Source organism: Onychomys torridus, chromosome 21, assembly GCF_903995425.1.
Source record: "Onychomys torridus chromosome 21, mOncTor1.1, whole genome shotgun sequence".
NCBI lineage: Eukaryota > Metazoa > Chordata > Mammalia > Rodentia > Cricetidae > Onychomys > Onychomys torridus.
The window spans coordinates 3,796,404-3,815,200 of record NC_050463.1 but is presented as its reverse complement, the minus strand read 5'-3'; the positions used below and the strand labels follow the sequence as shown (position 1 = coordinate 3,815,200).

The 18,797-nt window shown below is 38.1% G+C and overlaps 1 protein-coding gene across 12 annotated transcripts in view; it reads left to right on the top strand.

Moving 5' to 3' along the window:
* LOC118571397 (zinc finger protein 431-like) overlaps positions 1–6,451 on the top strand; it is a 152,678-nt gene extending 146,227 nt beyond the window's left edge. For 10 of the 12 annotated variants that reach the window (XM_036170372.1, XM_036170381.1, XM_036170379.1 and 7 more), the window contains 3 exons: positions 3,506–3,632; positions 3,837–3,897; positions 4,426–6,451. In XM_036170372.1, the coding sequence (XP_036026265.1) occupies positions 3,506–3,632; positions 3,837–3,897; positions 4,426–6,271 (2,034 nt within the window). In that variant the 3' untranslated portion in view covers positions 6,272–6,451. The remainder of the gene's footprint in view (positions 1–3,505; positions 3,633–3,836; positions 3,898–4,425) is intronic. The other 2 variants (XM_036170373.1, XM_036170371.1) reach the window with 1 other exon arrangement.
* The last annotated feature ends 12,346 nt before the right edge of the window (positions 6,452–18,797 follow it).

Here is an 18,797-nt window from a genome sequence, read left to right as displayed (position 1 = left end):
AAGAGTGGTATCATTGGGTCTTGCGGTAAATTGATTCTCAATTTTCTGAGAATCCGCCATACTGATTTTGAAAGTGACTGTACAAGTTTTCACTCCAACCAACAGTGGAGGAGTGTTCCTCTTGTTACACATCCTCTTCAGCATAAGCTGTCATTTTTTTTTTTTCTTTTTTAAATCTTAGCCATTCTGACAGGTGTTAGATGGTATCTCAGAGTCATTTTGATTTGCGTTTCCCTGATGACTAAGAATGTTGAGCAATTTCTTAAATGTCTTTTGGCCATTTGGGATTCTTCTGTTGAGAATTTCCTGTTTACATCTATAGCTCATTTTAATCTTTAATTGGATTGTTAGGTATTTTACTGTCTAGTTTCTTGAGTTCTTTATATATTTTGTAGATCAGCCCTCTGTCAGATGTGGGGTTTGTGAAGATCTTTTCCCATTCTGTAGGCTGTCTTTTTGTCTTATTTACTATGTTCTTTGCCTTACAGAAGCTTCTCATTTTCAGGAGGTCCCATTTATTAATTGTTGCTCTCAGTGTCTGTGCTACTGGTGTTATATTTGGGAAGTAGTCTCCTTTGCCAGTGCTAGGCTATTTCTTACTTTCTTCTGTAGTGTAGCTGGATTTATGTTGAGGTCTTTGATCTAATTGTATTTGAGTTTTGTGCATGGTGATAGATATGAATCTATTTTCAATCTTCTACATGTTGATATCCAGTTATGCCAGCACCATTTGTTGAAGATACTTTTTTTTTTTTTTTTTCCTATTGAACAGTTTTGGCTTCTTTGTCAAAAATCAGCTGTTCATAGGTGTGTGCATTAATGTCAGGAACTTCAATTTGATTCCATTAGTTTACATGTCAGTTTTTATGCCAATACCAATCTGTTTTTATTACTATAGCTTTATAGTAGAGCTTGAGGTCAGGGATGGTGATGCCTCCAAAAGTTTCTTTATTATAAAGACTTGTTTTAGATATCCTGGGTTTTCTGTTTTTCCATATGAAGTTGAATATTGTTCTTTTGAGGTCTGAAGAATTGTGTTGGGATTTTGATGGGAATTGCATTGAATCTGTAGGTTGATTTTGGTACAATTGCCATTTTTATTATGTTGGTTCTACCTATCTATGAGCATGGGAGATCTTTTCATTTTCTGATATCTTCTTCAATTTCTTTCTTCAAGGACTTAAAGTTCTTATCATACAGGCCTTTCACTTGTTTGGTTAGAGTTACCTCAAGGTATTTTATATTATTTGTGACTATTGTAAAGGGTGATGTTTCTCTGGTTTTTTCTTGACCTGTATATATTTGTATATAGGAGGGCTACAGATTATTTTGAGTTTATATTGTATCCTGCCATATTACTGAAGGTGTTTATCAGTTGTAGCAGTTCCCTGGTAGAATTTTTGGGGTCACTTATGTAGACTATCATAGCATCTGCAAAAATAAATCATCTTCCTTTGCAAATTGTATCCCTTTGATCTCCTTTTGTTGTCTTATCGCTCTAGTTAGAACTTCAAGTACTATATTGAATAGATATGAGGATGAAATGAAATGTTTTTTGTAGAACTATTTCTCTATTTTTTCTACAATTCCTTTTAATCATTTGGCACCTTTATGTCTCAACTTAGAGATACTTTGTTTTTTGTTTGTTTTTCTTTTTTTGAGTTACGACTTCATGGGATTAAGACTGGCTTTGAAGTCCTGATTCTCTTGCTTGTACCTCCCAGTTGGTGAGATCAGGGGTTTCCATGCCTATTTGAAAAAGACCTTTCACTAGAGGCCTAATTTTAGGTAGACCTCTGTTTCTGCAAGTTGCAGTCTTAGCCTAAACCTCAACATTTTATTTTTAGAGCCATACGTAATTCTATAGGGATGTGATTGTTATTACTTGGAAACAAGGATTCTTCATTTCATCCTATGGGTTCTTGCTTATGGATAGTAAATTCCTGTTTCTTTTAGATATAAGCATTAATGGGACATTCTATAATCTTCTTCCAAGATAAATATGTCTTCTCCTGGTAATAACAGTCCGAAACAGAAGCCATGTTGTTCATAAACAGTTTGTAGGGTTGGAAAGATGGCTCAGTGGAATGTGTGTATATGAAATTTGCAGAAGACAGAGTTCAGTGCTCACACCAGGCTGCCTTTTCTGTCGACTATGAATGAAATTGTTGCCTATTCCAGCTTTGTGGCCTTTCATAACTCTCTAGTAACTTGTGTCCCATGGGCTTTTTTCTTCTTGCTCCTAGGACATTCTTCTGTGTTTCTTTTTGTGTTTTTGTTTCTTAAGTGAGTGTGTCATGTAGCACAGGCTACCTCAAGCTTCCTATGTCCCCAATAATGACCTTCAATTTCTGATCCTTCTTCCTCTACCTCTCAAGTGCTGGGATTAGAATCATCTCAATCTTTGTCCTTTTTATGTAACAGGAATTGATTCATGCATGCTCAGCAAGCAAGAATGCTACTAACTGAAATACATCTTCATCCCTTTTATTTTTTTGATTAATTAGGATGTTAATTATAATTTTGCTATGTACGACTTTTGTCTACTCACATGCCTGTGTATGCTTCCTTTGCCTGGTGCCCTTAGAGACCAGAAAGAGCCAGTTCCCCTAGGGCTGTAGTTACAGGTGGTTGTGAGTGACTATCAGTTGTCTCTCTGGTATTTACTGAACCCAGAAGAGAGCATTGGATTCCCTTGACCTGATGATAGGAATAGTTGGTAACCACAAGTGAATGCTGAGAATTGATCTTCAAAAGCAACAGGTGATCTTATCTGTTGACACATCTTCATATACTCCATCATTTTTATCATTTTTCTTTTTAGGACCAGCATTTACTTTACTAATGTTTTTGAGAACTCTTTCATCTGCCAGGCAGTAACTTACTAAAAATGCATTCCTTCCTAGGAATTATTAGCCTTAGAGTTTACAAGGAGTCACTTCAATTTATGATTGACAAGTACAGAATGGGAATGAATGTTTTAACTCTATGGAGGAATTTCAAGTGAGCCTCTGAGTGCTTTCTATGTTTATTTTTTTGAGATAGGGTGTTACAATGTACCTCTGGCTGTCCTGGAAATCTATACATAGACCAGGCCTGTTTGGAAATCAAAGAGTATCACTTGTCTTTGCCTCCTGAGGTTTGGGGTTAAAGATTGGTACCATCACACCCATATTGTTTATCCTTTCTTGAAGTTAATAATTTTGATAAAATTTTGCTGATGTATACTAAATAGTGTTAATCTGTTTTCATGTCTCTCTCTATATGTTAATAGGAATTTCTCCTGCAATGCCCTGTTCTATTTTGTGGGCACAGAAATCGAAGGCCTGATTGTCCTTTTCTGTTTCCTTTTAAAATGTGTTGGTCATGGCATTTGATATTTTATGATCTCATCATAGTCTATATCCAGCACAATGAATTATGCAAATATATTATCAATGAAGTGTACGTTTGCCATGCAGTCAGTCTCAACATTTCTATTATATACATATATGGGATCCTTTAGGATTCATTGACCTATGAGGATGTCCATGTTAACTTCACTCATGAAGAGTGGGCTTTGCTGGATCCTTCCCAGAAGAGTCTCTACAAAGATGTGATGCTGGAAACCTACTGGAACCTCTCTGCTATAGGTAGGAGTGTGAGCTTTGTCACTTTTTAACTTAAGGAGATAAGCCTTTCTTGGAGATTGTTGCTCTTCTGTGATTTTGAATGTGAAAGAGGAAGAATCTAGTGAGTAAATTGGGCATTGTTCAAAGATTCACAAAAGATAGTACTTTGAATTGTGCTTAATGTCCAGTAATAAATCACATACATTTTCTGGTACTGTATTTTAGGTTACAAATGGGAAGACCGCAATTTTGAAGAACATTGTCAAAGTTCTAGAAGACATGGAAGGTAATTTTCATGTGCAAACTTATACATATATACCTTGAAAGAAATGTTAATGTACCCTGAACTTTTAAAAAAGCAACAGTGTAAATTAGCATAGCAATATTCTTAAATTCTTACAATACCATGTACTCCAATGTCAGGGAGCTGGTCACTGTTTGGAAAGGATTTCTTTAAGGATAAGATAAGGAAACAATGCCATAATAGATGTCACAATTTTAATCATAGCCATATAAGAGGCATGTTGTAGAATTTTCCGTCCAATTATTGTCATACTATTCAGTCATCATATAAGGTGTACATGTTGATAAGGGGATTAGAGTATGTCCAAGGTCTTTTATGAGCAAATCTTCCATATTAAAGCTATGCTTGTAGTGAATGACTTACCATAGTTTAGTGAGAGGAGAACTTTATGAGAGACAAGGAATTTATCCTGGTGTAGAAACCTGAATCCATATATCATATCTCTGAGGCACAAAATGTTAGACTATGTGAATGTAATTTGAAAACTTTTTGTTATTCTTCCTTTAAAAGGCATATCAACTGTCCTTCTGGATACAAGCCATGTGAGCATAAGGGATATGGAAAGAACCAATATGCCTCTGTTTCTCCCAGAACAATTCGAAGATATGTTGTAGTCCCTACTATGAGAAGACATGATGACTGTGATATAAGTTTATACTCTCACATTGGAGAAAACCTTTATGAGTACAAGGAATATGGAAATTCATCTTTCTGTACTGGTTCATTTTACACATTTAGTGTGACTCATGATATAAAACAACGTTATGCATGTAATCAGAGTTCTTCCAGTTCTTTTCAAAGATGTGAAAAAACTCATATGGGAAGAGGAAGTGATAAACTCGAGTTTTGTACTGAGGACTTTAACCATCACAGGTATCTTCAAACATACAAAACAACCAATAATGAAGAGGATCTCTATGAATGTAAGGAACATGATAGAGCCTTTAGATATGATTCCTCTATAAAAGTACACCAAAGAACACATTTGGAAGGACAACCCTATGAATATAATCAAAATGATAATGTCTCTGCATGTCACAATCTTCATCAAGTACATAGAACTCATAATAGAGGAAAAAGGTATGAATATCAGCAATGTGATAAAACCTTTGCAAGCCCCAGTTATCTTCAAATATATACAAGACTTCATTCTGGAGAGAAACCCTATGAATGTACTGAATGTGATAAAGCCTTTGCAAGTCTCAGTTATTTTCAGATACATAAAAGAACTCATACTGGTGAAAAACCCTATGAATGTAGTCAGTGTGGTAAAGCCTTTATACAGAAGAGTCATCTTTACAGGCATGAAAGAATTCATACTGGAGAGAAACCCTATGAATGTCATCAGTGTGGTAAAGCCTTTGCACACAAGTATAAGCTTCTCATTCATGAAAGAATTCATACTGGAGAGAAACCCTATGAATGTAATCATTGTGGTAAAGCCTTTGCAGAGAAGGGCACTCTTCTGAGTCATGAAAGAATCCATACTGGAGAGAAACCCTATGAATGTAATCAGTGTAGTAAAGCCTTTGCACAGAAGAGTGACCTTCGTACTCATGAAAGAATCCATACTGGAGAGAAACCCTATGAATGTAATCAGTGTGGTAAAGCATTTGCACAGAAGAGTGGTCTTCGCACTCATGAAAGAATTCATACTGGAGAGAAACCCTATGAATGTAAGCTGTGTGGTAAAGCCTTTGCACAGAAGAGTAATCTTCTCAGTCATGAAAAAAGACATAATGCAGTGAAACCATATCTATGTAATCAAAGTGCTAAATCCTTTGCATTGGACAAGGATTTTCTCATTCAAAAAAATCATACAGGAGAGAAAGCCTATGAATGTAATCAGTGTGGTAAAGCCTTTGCAAAGAAGAGTCATCTTCTAAGTCATGAAAGAATTCATACTGGGGAGAAACCCTATGAATGTAATCAATGTGGTAAAGCTTTTTCATGTAACAGTAATCTTCGCACTCATGAAAGAATTCATACTGGAGAGAAACCCTATGAATGTAATCAATGTGATAAAGCATTTGCACGTAAAAGTCATCTTCAGAGTCATGAAAGATGTCATACTGGAGAGAAACCCTGTGGATATAATCAATGTGGTAGAGACTTTGCATGTAACAGTCCCCTGCAAATAAAAGAAAGAACTCACAGTGGAGACAAACCCTATGAATGTCATCAATGTGGTAAAGAGTTTGCACAGAATAGTCATCTTCACAATCCTGAAAGAAATCATATTCAACAAAAACCCACTGAGTGTAATCAGTGTGGTAAAGTCTTGCCATGTTGCATTGTCCTTCAAAATCATGAAAAATTTCACACTGGTGAAAATCCCCATGAACCTAATGAGTGAGTCAAGCCTTGCAGTCCACATGTTTTTCCCACCGAGCTGTCTCACTGGTGCTTGAGTAAGGTTAGTAGAGCCTCTCCTTAGTTAAAATATTGTCTCTTTCAAGTTGTAAACATATTGTATTCTAAGAATACAGAGACACATGGTAATTTGAATAATAAATATATTTGCAAATGAAACTGATATTTATCTTGTCATCCATTTTTGGGGGGTTTATAGTACTTCATTCTGAGGAGTAAATACTTAACATATTCTCAGAAACACAAATGAATGGTAGAGAATTTTATCAGTAAATGTGATTGCTGCTAAGCCTTATTACCTGATATTGAGTTTGACCTTAGGTGTATATAGATATCTTTTCTCAAAAAAATCCAAAAAAGGGATCTGGAAAGATGGTTGCATTTCCACAGGATGCAGGTTCAATTCTCAGCACCTACGTAGAAGATCAGAATGACCTTTTAAGTCCAGTTCTAGGGGATCCAACACCCACATACAGACATACATTCAGTCAAAACACCTTTTCATCTAAAAGAATATTAAACATTTTTTGAAAATATATGTCATATTGTGGAACTTTCCCTAGCATACTGTGGACTCATTTCTACTCAGCCAAGTTATTTTTTGCAGTCAAACACATCAAGAGAATTATGTTAACAGTTAAAGTAAGCAATGTGCAGAGTCCATTCACAAAGGGATTAAAATTCACTAAATCCTTCACTGAACAGTACCAGGGACTTTCATCACCTGCAAATGGTGGAAGGCAGAAGGGGTAAAGGGTCAAGGGCATCTTCATTTTCTGCGGTATAATGACATCTTTGTGAGCTGGAGAGTTGACTCAGTGGCACTGCTGCTGTTGGGCATCTAAGTTTGGTTCCTAGCGCCCACATCGGCTCAGCAGTACCTGTAAATCCTGGTCCAGGAGGTCTGATGCACTTTTATGGCTTCCTTGGGTACCAGGTATATTAATGATAAAGGTAGATACATACATATACATACACATGTATCTTTATGTATGTATATGTGTGTGTGTATGAAAGAGACACTCCACATATTTAAAAAAGTTTTCTTCATGTATATACTATGTTTTGTTTCTTTTTCTTTTCTTTTTTTTTTTTTTTTTTTGTTGTTATTTTTGCCAGAGCTGAGGCCCGAATCCAGGGCCTTGCGCTTGCTAGGCAAGTGCTCTACCACTGAGCTAAATCCCCTATGTTTCTTTTCTTAAAATTATTTTTGTTTATGTGTATTGTCAGAACACTATCATGTAATGAAGTCATGTGAGAAGAACTTTGAGAGTTTGTATGTACACTTCAAGAAAACAGGACAAGACAATTGTGACTTAAGTTTCTTCAAAACTCAGAATTGTTCTTGGAATGTGTTTTCTTGTTCTTTGAAATATAACAGGAGTGAGTTTATTTCACACTACTCATTATCGTTGTTGTTTTTTCCATTTATACTCTGCTTTATATGTCTTTGTGGGAAAACATACTTTTGTTCTGTGTGGATTGTTTTTGTCATTGTATGCAGTTGGAACACACTAGAACATTATTCACATAATCTTTCTTAACCCTGTGAGTATAAATTATCTGGGGCTCTGAATAAAGTAGGCTCTTGCGTGAGTTTTGAGTATGCCTCATTTATCAGCACAATTCTGAGCCTCCCTCTCTACAGTGGTGACAAGTGGCTCTTGAACAGGCACCAGAAATTGGCTACAAGATGAGAGAGTGAGGACCCTCAGAGAAGGAGGTGAGTGAGAATAATGGTGCAGAAACCAGGGAACAAGTACTTCATTTTAAATGTAAGGAGGAGCAGAAGTATTAAAAGCACAACCATTATGTTGCATGCACATTATTTTTAATGGTTTCCAGAAGAAGGCAATTTAGGTGAAGAAGTATGGGACAGAGTTCAAAAGGAAAATGAAAAGACATAAAGAAGGGGAAAAGATCTCTGATTTTGGTGACTTGGTCATTAACTTGATCTGCAGTCACAGTAATTAAGGAGGAGATTAATCATGAAGAAGTGTTATCAAATTATTGGAATGAATATAAACTTCATGACCAAAGTTTAAAATTGGTAAAAAAGGCAGAAAAGATGAATTTCTTTGTTCAGGCAAAATCAAGAGCAAAGCACCATTGACATGGATGCAGGTTTCAGCTCCCTCAGCTCCCTCACTGGAGCCTCCTTTAGATACATATCATCCATTTTCTGAAAAAGATGCTGAAGCATGGGTTGAGTAATTTACTAATCAATCTAATCTTGAATTCTCTCCATTTTGATGAGAACTTAGGAGAGTCTGTTGGATGGTTAACTTCATTTACCAATTGTCCTCTGGGGCCTCATGAACTGTGCAATTCTTAGTGCAATTTGTTTAACCTCTAATTATGCACTAACCAATCTATTTAAAACTATAGGATAGATGGCACCGGACTGTCTTCCTTCACAGGTTTACATCAATAATACATTACCTTTTCACCCTCAAGTGCCATTACTTAGAAGGGATATGGATCACCTGTCTCTTCCACAAAATACCACATTGGTGAACTATTTTGATGGTATTATATTGGTTGAACCATGTGAGCAGGAGGTAGCAACCACTTTGAACTCATTTGGTAACACATATGCCCATCAAGGATGGGTCATAAATCCAGCCGAAATTCAAGGATCTTCTACCTCATTGAAATTCTTAGTAGTACAGTGGTGGTTACTATGCAGTGATATTTATTCTAATGTGAAGGACAAGTCATTGCACCTGTCCCCTCCCACCACCAAGAAAGAAGCACAATGTTTATTGTGTCTGTTTGGATTCTAGAGACAGCACATTGCTGTCTTGGCTCTGTTATTTTGTCCCATATATCAAGTGATGTGGAAACCTCCTTGCTTCTGTGGGACCTGGGAAAGGAGAAGGCTCTTTAATAGGTGCAGGCTGCTCTGTTCAGCTTTCTATACTACTTGGACTGCCATACCAAAGTTACATGGTGTCAGTGGTAGATAGGGATGCACTTAAGAGCCTCTGTTGGTCCCTATGGACAGTTACTGGCGTACTATTAGGCCTGAGGGGAAACAACATTTGGGTAGGTAGGATCAGAAGGTAGTTTGAGCTTCTGGACCTAAAACTCATTTATGGCAGTAAGCAGGCATACTATGCAATATTTAAAGAAACCCAAGAACATTGGCTTAGGGGTAAATACCCTGCCTAGAAAACCCCAATGAAGATCTTTGGGCATTTTTTAGTGCTGAAGCCTCTGGCCAGAGTCCTCAATGAGGTGCTTGGGTATAACTTAGTCCTACAGATATTTGTCACATTTCTATGTATTTCTGGCTGTTTTGTTCATCATGACATTAAAAAAAAAAGAACATGGGTTTTTTTTTAAATTCACATAATTATTTAGTTTATTTCACCTGTATGTGTATTTTGCTTCCTTGTATGTTTGGTGCCCATAGAAGAGAGAAGGCATTAGATGACCTGCAACAGGATGTAGGCATGATTGTGTACCACAAAGTTAGTGTTGGAAATGAAATTCATATCTTCTACAAGAAGATTAAGTAGAATTAACTACCGAGCCATCTTTCCAGTCCTGAACTTGACAGATTATCAAAATATTGTTTGTGTGTATTTAGATCCACACACTGAAAACTGATTATTAAGAAAGTTGAGGTTTACTTAAAAATCTGTGTTTGGGAGCTGAAGAACACTCTCTAGGCATGCTTATTCAATTTGGTAGCTTGATAAAAGCTAGATTAATATTGATTTCAGGTGTTCTGGGTTGCATGAATTGGTAAAAGAAAGAGGTCACTCCAAAATGGATCTTTTAGGCCTGTGTGGCAGTAGAAAGGTCAGTCCTCAGATGGACTCAACCTGAGACTGCCATTGAAAGGCATGTTTATTGATTTTTTTTTTTTTTTTTTTTTGAGGCAGGGTTCCTCTGTTTAACAGCCCTGGTTTTCCTGGAACTCACTTTGTAGACTAGGCTGGCCTCGAACTCAGAGATCCTGCTGCCTCTGCCTCCTGAGTGCTGGGATTAAAGGTGTTTGCTACCACCTCCTAGCTATTTATTGATTTTTAAAGAAAGTGCTTATACCAAGGTCCTGAATCTAATCTATATGTTTCTCTAGAGGAAAGCATCATGTCCCTACTTCTTTAGTAATTATTGTGTACTAATTTTGGTTCCAAGTTATCCATGAGCTTCTGATATGCCAGAAGTGTTGTGACCAAAATCATGCACAGGCTGTAATGCCCTCTCAGAAAAATAATTCTACAAATCATGGAAAACAATTATTGTTTTCCACAATGATTTCTTCATGGTCAAAGTACTTCTTGAAAACAACTATTCACTCTAAAGTTTACCCTAGATACTGGGACTCTGCTTTATTCAACAACAAATTGACATGTAGGAAAAACTATAGTGTATTTTTTTGATTAATGTTTTATTTAATAGGGCACCAAGGGTAGTTGATGCCACCCTTGGCAGGTGATTCTGAGTGGTATAAGAAAGTAAACTGAGCAAGCCATGAATGTGGGAGGTCAGAAAGCAACATTTCTCCAGGTTTATAGCATATGTGCAATGTCTAAGCCTATAGTGTATATGAGTTAGCAAATCTGTTCCTGGACAGATCCTCTTGAGCATTTTGTAAATCTGGAGAATTGTTATTATTAAAGAGATTATTCTTTACTAAGCTGTATGTGTGTGGAATTATTAACCATTGGTAAGGCACATTAAATCCAGAACAGCTTCACTCCAGCTTTTCAGAAAAATACTTGTGAAACAAGGTCTCTTATGATGACTCATGTTTCCTTATCCCCATGTGTAGTCACACAGGGCATTGACCTTGTTTTCATGATTCAGTCTCCTATATTCTTGTATTAAATGTTTATAACATCAGATGAAGCTAATAGAACCCATTTGAGTCACACAATAGGCTGTTAATTATAGTAACAAAATGATTTGTGTGGGCAGCACAACTTCTCATTTGAGACCAGGTATAGTTTATTGTGTACACTGCAGGAGAAAACAGTCTAGTCAATAGCTACATTAGTGGTTATTTCAGATTGTCAGCTGTAGCAGTCTCTGTTATAAAGGAGGTTCTGTTGGGGCACAGTGAGTACCTTTCTGTGTACTTTACCAGCAAGTGCTACTTCATACCAAATGAATGAAGGAAAACCAAATTGATGGGTGTACCATTTGGAGAGGTTAGCTTGAGCCAGTGGAATTTCCAATTTGGCAACTCTCATATTGGTAAGTGCAAACCTGCTGGACTCACTTGTGTCTGGTGAGAGGATTGAGACACAGAGCATTTGCCTGTGGCTTGTGTGTCAGCATATAGCACTTAACAGCTAATAGTTTACACAGGGTGCGGTCATATAATTTATTACCAATGGTATTCTCACTATCAGGAAAGATCCTACTGTCTTTTAAAATTCAATGTTGCTAACTGTAACAAATCTTTCTCTATCCAACCAGCCAGTTGCCAAATAATGACATGGAGACTTCTTATTAATTATGAATGCTCAGTCTTATGTTAGGATTGTCTCTAACTAGCTCTTATAATTAACCCATATCTTCTTTTATGTTTTGTTTTGTTTTGTGTTTTTGAGACAGGGTTTCTCCATACAGTTTTGGTCCCTGTCCTGGATCTTGCTCTGTAGTCCAGACTGGCCTCAAAGTCATAGAGATTGGCCTGGCTCTGCCTCCCGAGTGCTGGGATTAAAGGTGTGTGCTACCACCACCCAACTTAACTCATATCTTCTAATCTATGTCCTACTTCATGTTTTTTTTTTTAACCTTTCCTTCATTCTGTTCCTGACTCCCTCTGAGTTTAGTTGGTGACCCTGGTGACTCTACCTTCTTCTTAGAGTCCTCCGAGTCCTCTCTGTGCCTGAAAGTCCCACCTGGACCTCCTGCCTATCTATTGGCCATTTAGCTCTTTATTAAACCAACCACAGCAATATATCATCACACAGTGGACAGCTATGTGTGCTTTAGTTGTTTTTATCTTCTTTTAAAGTCAAGTGTTGGCATCTGTGTTAGTCAGTTTTCTGTTCCTGTGAAGAGTCGCAATGACCATGGGGACTGTTATAATGGGAAGTATTTAAGCGGGGCTTGCTCATAGTTTCAGAGGTTTAGTCCATTTTGGCATCACAGGGAGCATGGCAGCACATAACCAGACATGGTGTCTCAAAGCTCTACATATAGGCAGCAGGAAGAGCAAGTATTTTGGCCTACCTTGGGGCCTTGAATCTTGAAGCCCACCCACAGTAGCACACTCCCTTTGAAAAGAGCACATTGATGCCTACAAGGTTACACCTTCTAGTCACTCCAAAGCATTCTATCATGACTAAACATTCAAACATACTGGCCTATAGGGGCCACTCAGCAACAAATCACATACTTCCAACATTACCCATTACAAAAGTGTAGTTTTCCAGCATAAATATTACCATTACAAAAGTGTGTAATGAAAGCACAGTGAGGAAATACTGGAACAAAGCAAGGCCAAAAATCAACTTGGCAGACTACACATTCTGTATCTCCATGTCTGATGTCAAAGCACTCTTCACATCTCCAATTCCTTTCAGCTTTATTGACAGTAACACTCTTCTCTGCCTTGGGCTGGTTTCACATCCTGTCAGCTGGTTTCCTTGGCAGGTATCTAATGACTCTGGCTTCTCCAGCTTCTTGGGGTTTCCAACACAATACAGGCTTCACCTCCACAGCTTCACATGCCTGGCCTCAGGAGCTGTCATCGGTTTCAGAGGGAGATTCTACAACACCTTTCCAGTATCCTTGACTTTAAAACCAGAACCAAAGCCAAATCTACCAACTTCTGCTGCTTGCTGGGGCTGGATGTGGCCACCTCCTTCAATAACATTTGCACCAGCTTCCTATTGATGTTTACCTTACCTGCTTAAGCTTCTCTTTAATCTCTTTTCATAGTTTGGAATCCATTAGTTATGTGGGTTCTTGCTGTGAGGCCACCACTTCCTTTAGTCCATTTATCATCAGACTTTTCTTTAAACTCTTTATATTCTTGTGCATCAGACTTAGCTCTATTATATTTCCTGTTTCTCCTTTTCTGCTCAAAAGTATACCATTTTTTTCCTTGATCAGATTGCTGCCTTTCATTATAACTCTGCACAGAGTGCCCAGTAAAAAACAGAAGAAACAGTCATTATTAGGCTGTCTTGACATTTCTTCTGTCAAGGCAATTAATCTAAACTTCTTAAATTTAGCCCTCTTCAGAATCAGGGCCCAAAGAAGCCACATTCTTTGCCAAAGTATCACAGGAACATTCTCTAGGCCACTTACTAACACTCTCCTCTAAAACCTTTGAGCAGGTCCATTATAATCTACATTTCTTGCAGCACCACTGTCTTCCACACTCTTATGGTCCACTAAGGCTTACATGAAACATTCAGCCACTTTCCTAATCCAGAGCATCAAAAACCACATTCTACCAACAAGCAGCATGGTCTGGCCTGTCACAGCAGCACCCTGCTCCCTGATACCAACTTCTTTCTTGTCCAGTGTTATTTAGCTCTGATGGGATGACATGACTAGAGTAAGTATTTTAAAGAAATCATTAATTTTTTTAAATTGATTTTCTTGAGACAGGGTTTCTCTGTTTAGCTTTGGGGCCTGTCCTGGATCTTGCTCTGTAGACCAGACTGGCCTTGAACTCACAGAGACCCTCCTGGCTCTGCCTCCAGAGTGCTGGGATTAAAGGCATGTGCCACCACTGCCCAGCAGAAATCATTAATTTATAGTTTCATATATTCAGTTATCAGCATTATGAGGAGCATGGCGGCAAGAGTACCAGGTATGCCCTTCTAATCAACCCTGAACTCTTCATCCTAGGGATAGGGCTGGGAGTGCCTTCCCCCAGTCTCGATCCTTTTCTACATTGCAGTAGTCTTTGTAATCTTGGAGAAAATCATATGAGAGAGACAGCAAATTAATGCATTTGATATAGTAAAGCTTTTGCTCACCAGTGAAATATTAAAACACATGAAGAAAGTCATACTGGAGAGAAATCCTATGAATATAGTCAATGTGGTAAAGCTTTTGCAAGTTACTCTCTCTTCAAAAGCTGGAAAAATTCATACTTGAAAGATGATCCAGGAATTAATAAATATAGAAAACATTTCATAACACTTTTCTCACACTGAATTGTCCCATTGGTGTTCAAGTAAGACTAATAGAACCATTCCATCAATAAAATATTGTCTCATTTTGAAATTGTAACCATATTGTCATCACAGGATAGAAGAACAGAGGACAATTTGAATAATGAAACATTTTAAAATGAGCATGCTATTTATAGTGTCACCCGTTGTTTTGTTAAGTTTATTTTGAGGACTTAACACTTGTTCTTACTGCTTTCACAGGAACACTAATGAATACCAGAGAGTAGATTAAGTGGGCAAATGAGGTTGCTGCTAAACCTGTTGACTTGAGTTCATTTTCTGGGAGCCCTACATTAATCATGCAAGTTTGTCTCAGAATAGTTCACATGGACTATGGCATATGCATACCCCCACACAAGCACATACATAAATATTTTTAAAACCCAAATAATGGCCAATGAGTTCATTCACCAGTTTAAGGCACTGTTGACAAACTTGACTACCTCAGTTTGATCTCTAGTACTCACATGGAGGAAGTAGATAGTAGACACCTATAAGTGTTCCTCTGACTGGCACATGAAAACTGTGGCACAGGTGTACACACAGTGTGAAAATTTTGAAAAATATGAAAATAAACAAAATTTAGAGAACATATAATATGGTTTACGTAGAGAAGTCATTTAAGAACATATTTCAGCTGAGTGTAGTGGTGAATGCTTGTAATCCCAGTACTTGGCAGACAGGCAGGCAAACTCTGTAAGTTTTAGTTCAGCCTGTTCCTCATAGTGAGTTCCAGGACTGTCATACTATGTAGAGAGATCCTATCTCTAATAAATAGAGGGATGGAAGGATGGATGAGTGGATGGATGGATACATACATACATACAAACATAAATGTCACATTATAGAATTTTTCCTAATATAATTTGGAATATCTGTACTCAACGAAAGCTCTTGCTGAGTTCATTAACATCATGAGAAATGTGTTACCTATGACAATTAAAAGCAATGTGCAGAGTCTATTTACAGAGGGATTTAAATCACTCATTCCTTTGATAACAATGTATCAGGGACTTTCATCATTTCCCAGTGATAGAAGACCGAATAAATAATGGGGCATTTTCATTTCATCTTTTGCATTATAATGACACATTCATGTGATAGAGAATTGACTCATTAGTACTGCTGCTATTGGAAACCAAGGTTTGTTTCCTTGTGTGCACATTAGATGGCTGAAAACTACCTATAGTTCCTGATTGAGAAGATATGATGCCCTCTTCTGGCTTCCTTGGGTATCACATATACACATGGTGTAATGGCATGATTTTGTGTGTGTGTGTGTGTGTGTGTGTGTGTGTGTGTGTGTGTGTACACCTCCATATTGTGAAAAGGCTTTCTTCATGTCTATGTTATTTTTTAAATTTAATTAGATTGTGTAATTGGAAATGTGTCAAGGAATGAATGAGTGTTAGTGGAATTCTGAGTGCATATGGTAACACTCCAACTAAAGAGCACAAATGTCTTGCCACATCATTTTCTTCAAAGCACAGGATTGCTTCTGGAATGTATTTTCATGCTTTTTTTTCAGGTATAGCAGATAGTAGTGAGTTTACTTTAGATTACACATTATTGCTTGGTCTTGTTATTCAATTAAACACTGAAACTATATTTTATATGCCTCTATGGAACAACTTGTTTTTCCACAGACAGTTTGTCCTTGTGACTCATGAGAACATTACTCATATGACTTTTCTTAACCTTAAGAGTAAACACTGTCTGGTGCTCTGAATAAAATTGGACATTTCACGGTTCTTCAGTCTGCCTCAGTTTTAGGCTCCATTGTCCTGTGTCCCTATGGTTCTGGATAGCTATTGATCTGAAGGCAACAAGAAGTAAACTGAGACACTGGGCATGACTTGAACATATATGAAACCTCAAACTCTTCTCCATAGGGACACACTTTCTCCAAGAATGCCATGCCTACTTCAAGGAAGCCGCACCACTTAATAGCTACTTCCTATGTGTTTATGGGGGCCAATTACATTCCAACCACACATTCTACCCTCCAGGTCTCAATAAGCTTATAACAATATCATAATGCAAAATGCATTTAGTCCAACTTCAAAAGTCCCTGTAGTCTATTACAGTCTCAACAATGTTATAAAGTTCAAAGTTCAAAGTCTCTTCTGAGATTTTGGCAATCTCTTAACTGTTATCTCCTACAAAATAAAAAAGCAGATCACGGACTTCCAACATATAATGTCACAGAATATACATCACTAGGCATCAGAAGCTTCAATAAGGAATACCTATACTTGCTCACATGTGTCTCAGTTACGCCATTTTTGCCAAAACTTTAAAGGCCTTTTCAGCCTTCTGTGGTGGCACTGGCCCATCATGCCAGCAGTTTGGAGGTGGAAGCAGAACACCAAAATTTAACCCAGTTTGGTCTTGTAAGGCCATGTCAGCCAGCCATAACATGATGGCATTATTTTTGCCTGCCCAGAAATGAACTGACTTAAGCCTATCATTTGAGTACTCAGACCAGAGTAATAATTTACACAAGTCCCCTGTGATAGGTAAAGAAACTTAATGTGAAGACAGGCATGGCTTAAGGGGCACTGACCTTTTGCTCTGGAATGCAAGAGCCAATGCTCTGGGAGAACCTAGTAGCCTGCACTTGAGGTAATAATAGGGTAATGGCTATGAGATATCAATAGCTGCCTTTGCTTATGTAAAACTTGCTTATCGCTATTTCAAAGGTTGAATTGGTCTTTTCATTACTATATAGCAGGAAGAAAGGAACAACTGAGGGACGTAAAACAATTTTCTTGCCCAGCTGTGGATTCTATGGATAGTTGTAACACTCACCTTTCTGATGTTTGCCTTAAAACTCAACCTTACCCCCCAGCCACATAGCATATTGCATTGGCTCTAAGGCTGGCTTCCTTCTGCTAGCCATAAGAATAAATTCATTTAATCTGAATTGGAATAAACTCTAAGTCTTTAGTCTTTTCTTGTGGATTAGAACACCAAAGTGTTTGATGGTCAAAAACAACAGAAATTATTAGCCCAAAAGTAGAGATGTCTAGTGTGAGGACCTGGGTTGAGAAGATAAATATGAAAGATTGGGATTAGTAGGTCACATATAAGTTGCTTCATGTTTGACAGAACACAGTCCAGGAACATAGTGAGGTGGTAATTCTGAGAGCTTGTGAGAACACACCAAGAAAACCAGACAAAGTCTTGTGACCTCAATTTCTTAGAAACACAGAATTGTTTGTGGAAGGTGTTTTTTGTTTTGTTTTTATTTTTGTTTTGCTTCTCCAAGGTATAGTGGATAGGAATGCATTTACTTCTAATTACTCATTCTTGCTCGATGCAGTCATTACATTAAATGTTTATGACTCTATGGAAAAACATCCTTTTGCCACATATTGTTTGTCCTAGTGATTGTACTGCGTGATCTCAGGAGAAATGTACTCTTGTGACCTTTCTTAGGCCTCAGAATATATATTGTCTGAGGAGGTGGATAAAGTTGGCTATTGCATGTGACTTTAGTCTGCCTCAACTCTGAATCCAGTGTCCCAGTGTCTAGGGATGTGATAAGGCTCCACACCTAACCATGCCCCCAGCCCCTCAAGAAGGATTCTAGGGAGAGGCTTCCACCTGACCACATCCCCAGCCCCTCCCTGGGGGATTTTAGGGAGAGGCTCCTACCTGTCCATATTCCTAACCCCTGAAGAATTCTAGGCAGAGGCTCCACCCCTAAGGCCTGCCTCCAGGTACTCAGTGAGGTATCATAGGCAGGGTCTCCACCCCTGAGCCACAACTCCATACCTTAGTTTCTGTACATATTGCACTACACTTGTGTTTATTGCCATAACTGTGTTCTATGTTTAGAAGAGCAGGCTTTCTTCTGAATCCCCTTGTCTCATCCCTGTCCTTATCTTACACTGGTTATTTCTCTCTCTTGCAGTGACCATATACCCTTGAGTGGTCACTTCTAATGTAGGAGTCAGATAAGGAATGATAGGAATCAGAGGTCCAAATGGTAGTGAGCTGACAGTGTAGGGTGATGAAGTCAGCTAGGCATTGATAAAGTGCCAAGCTGGCCTTCCAGGGCAGTATCAGTCCTGTTCATTATCTTACAGCCTGAGGAAGTTGACCCTGAGGCTTTGGATTGCAGAAGTGAAGTATGGAGATTGAAGACCTCAGCTGTGTCCTTAGTAATCCTAAGTCTGCAACTGCTGCATCTGCAGGATCTGACTGATAATGCACTGCATGTTCTCATCCATCTGTGTCGAGTCCGCCTCGACCAGCAAGGAAGATGCAACACCGGGATCCTTCTCATTACAGTTTATTCAGACCTTTGATTAATTGCATTGTGTCTCTCTCGCTGGGGCAAGC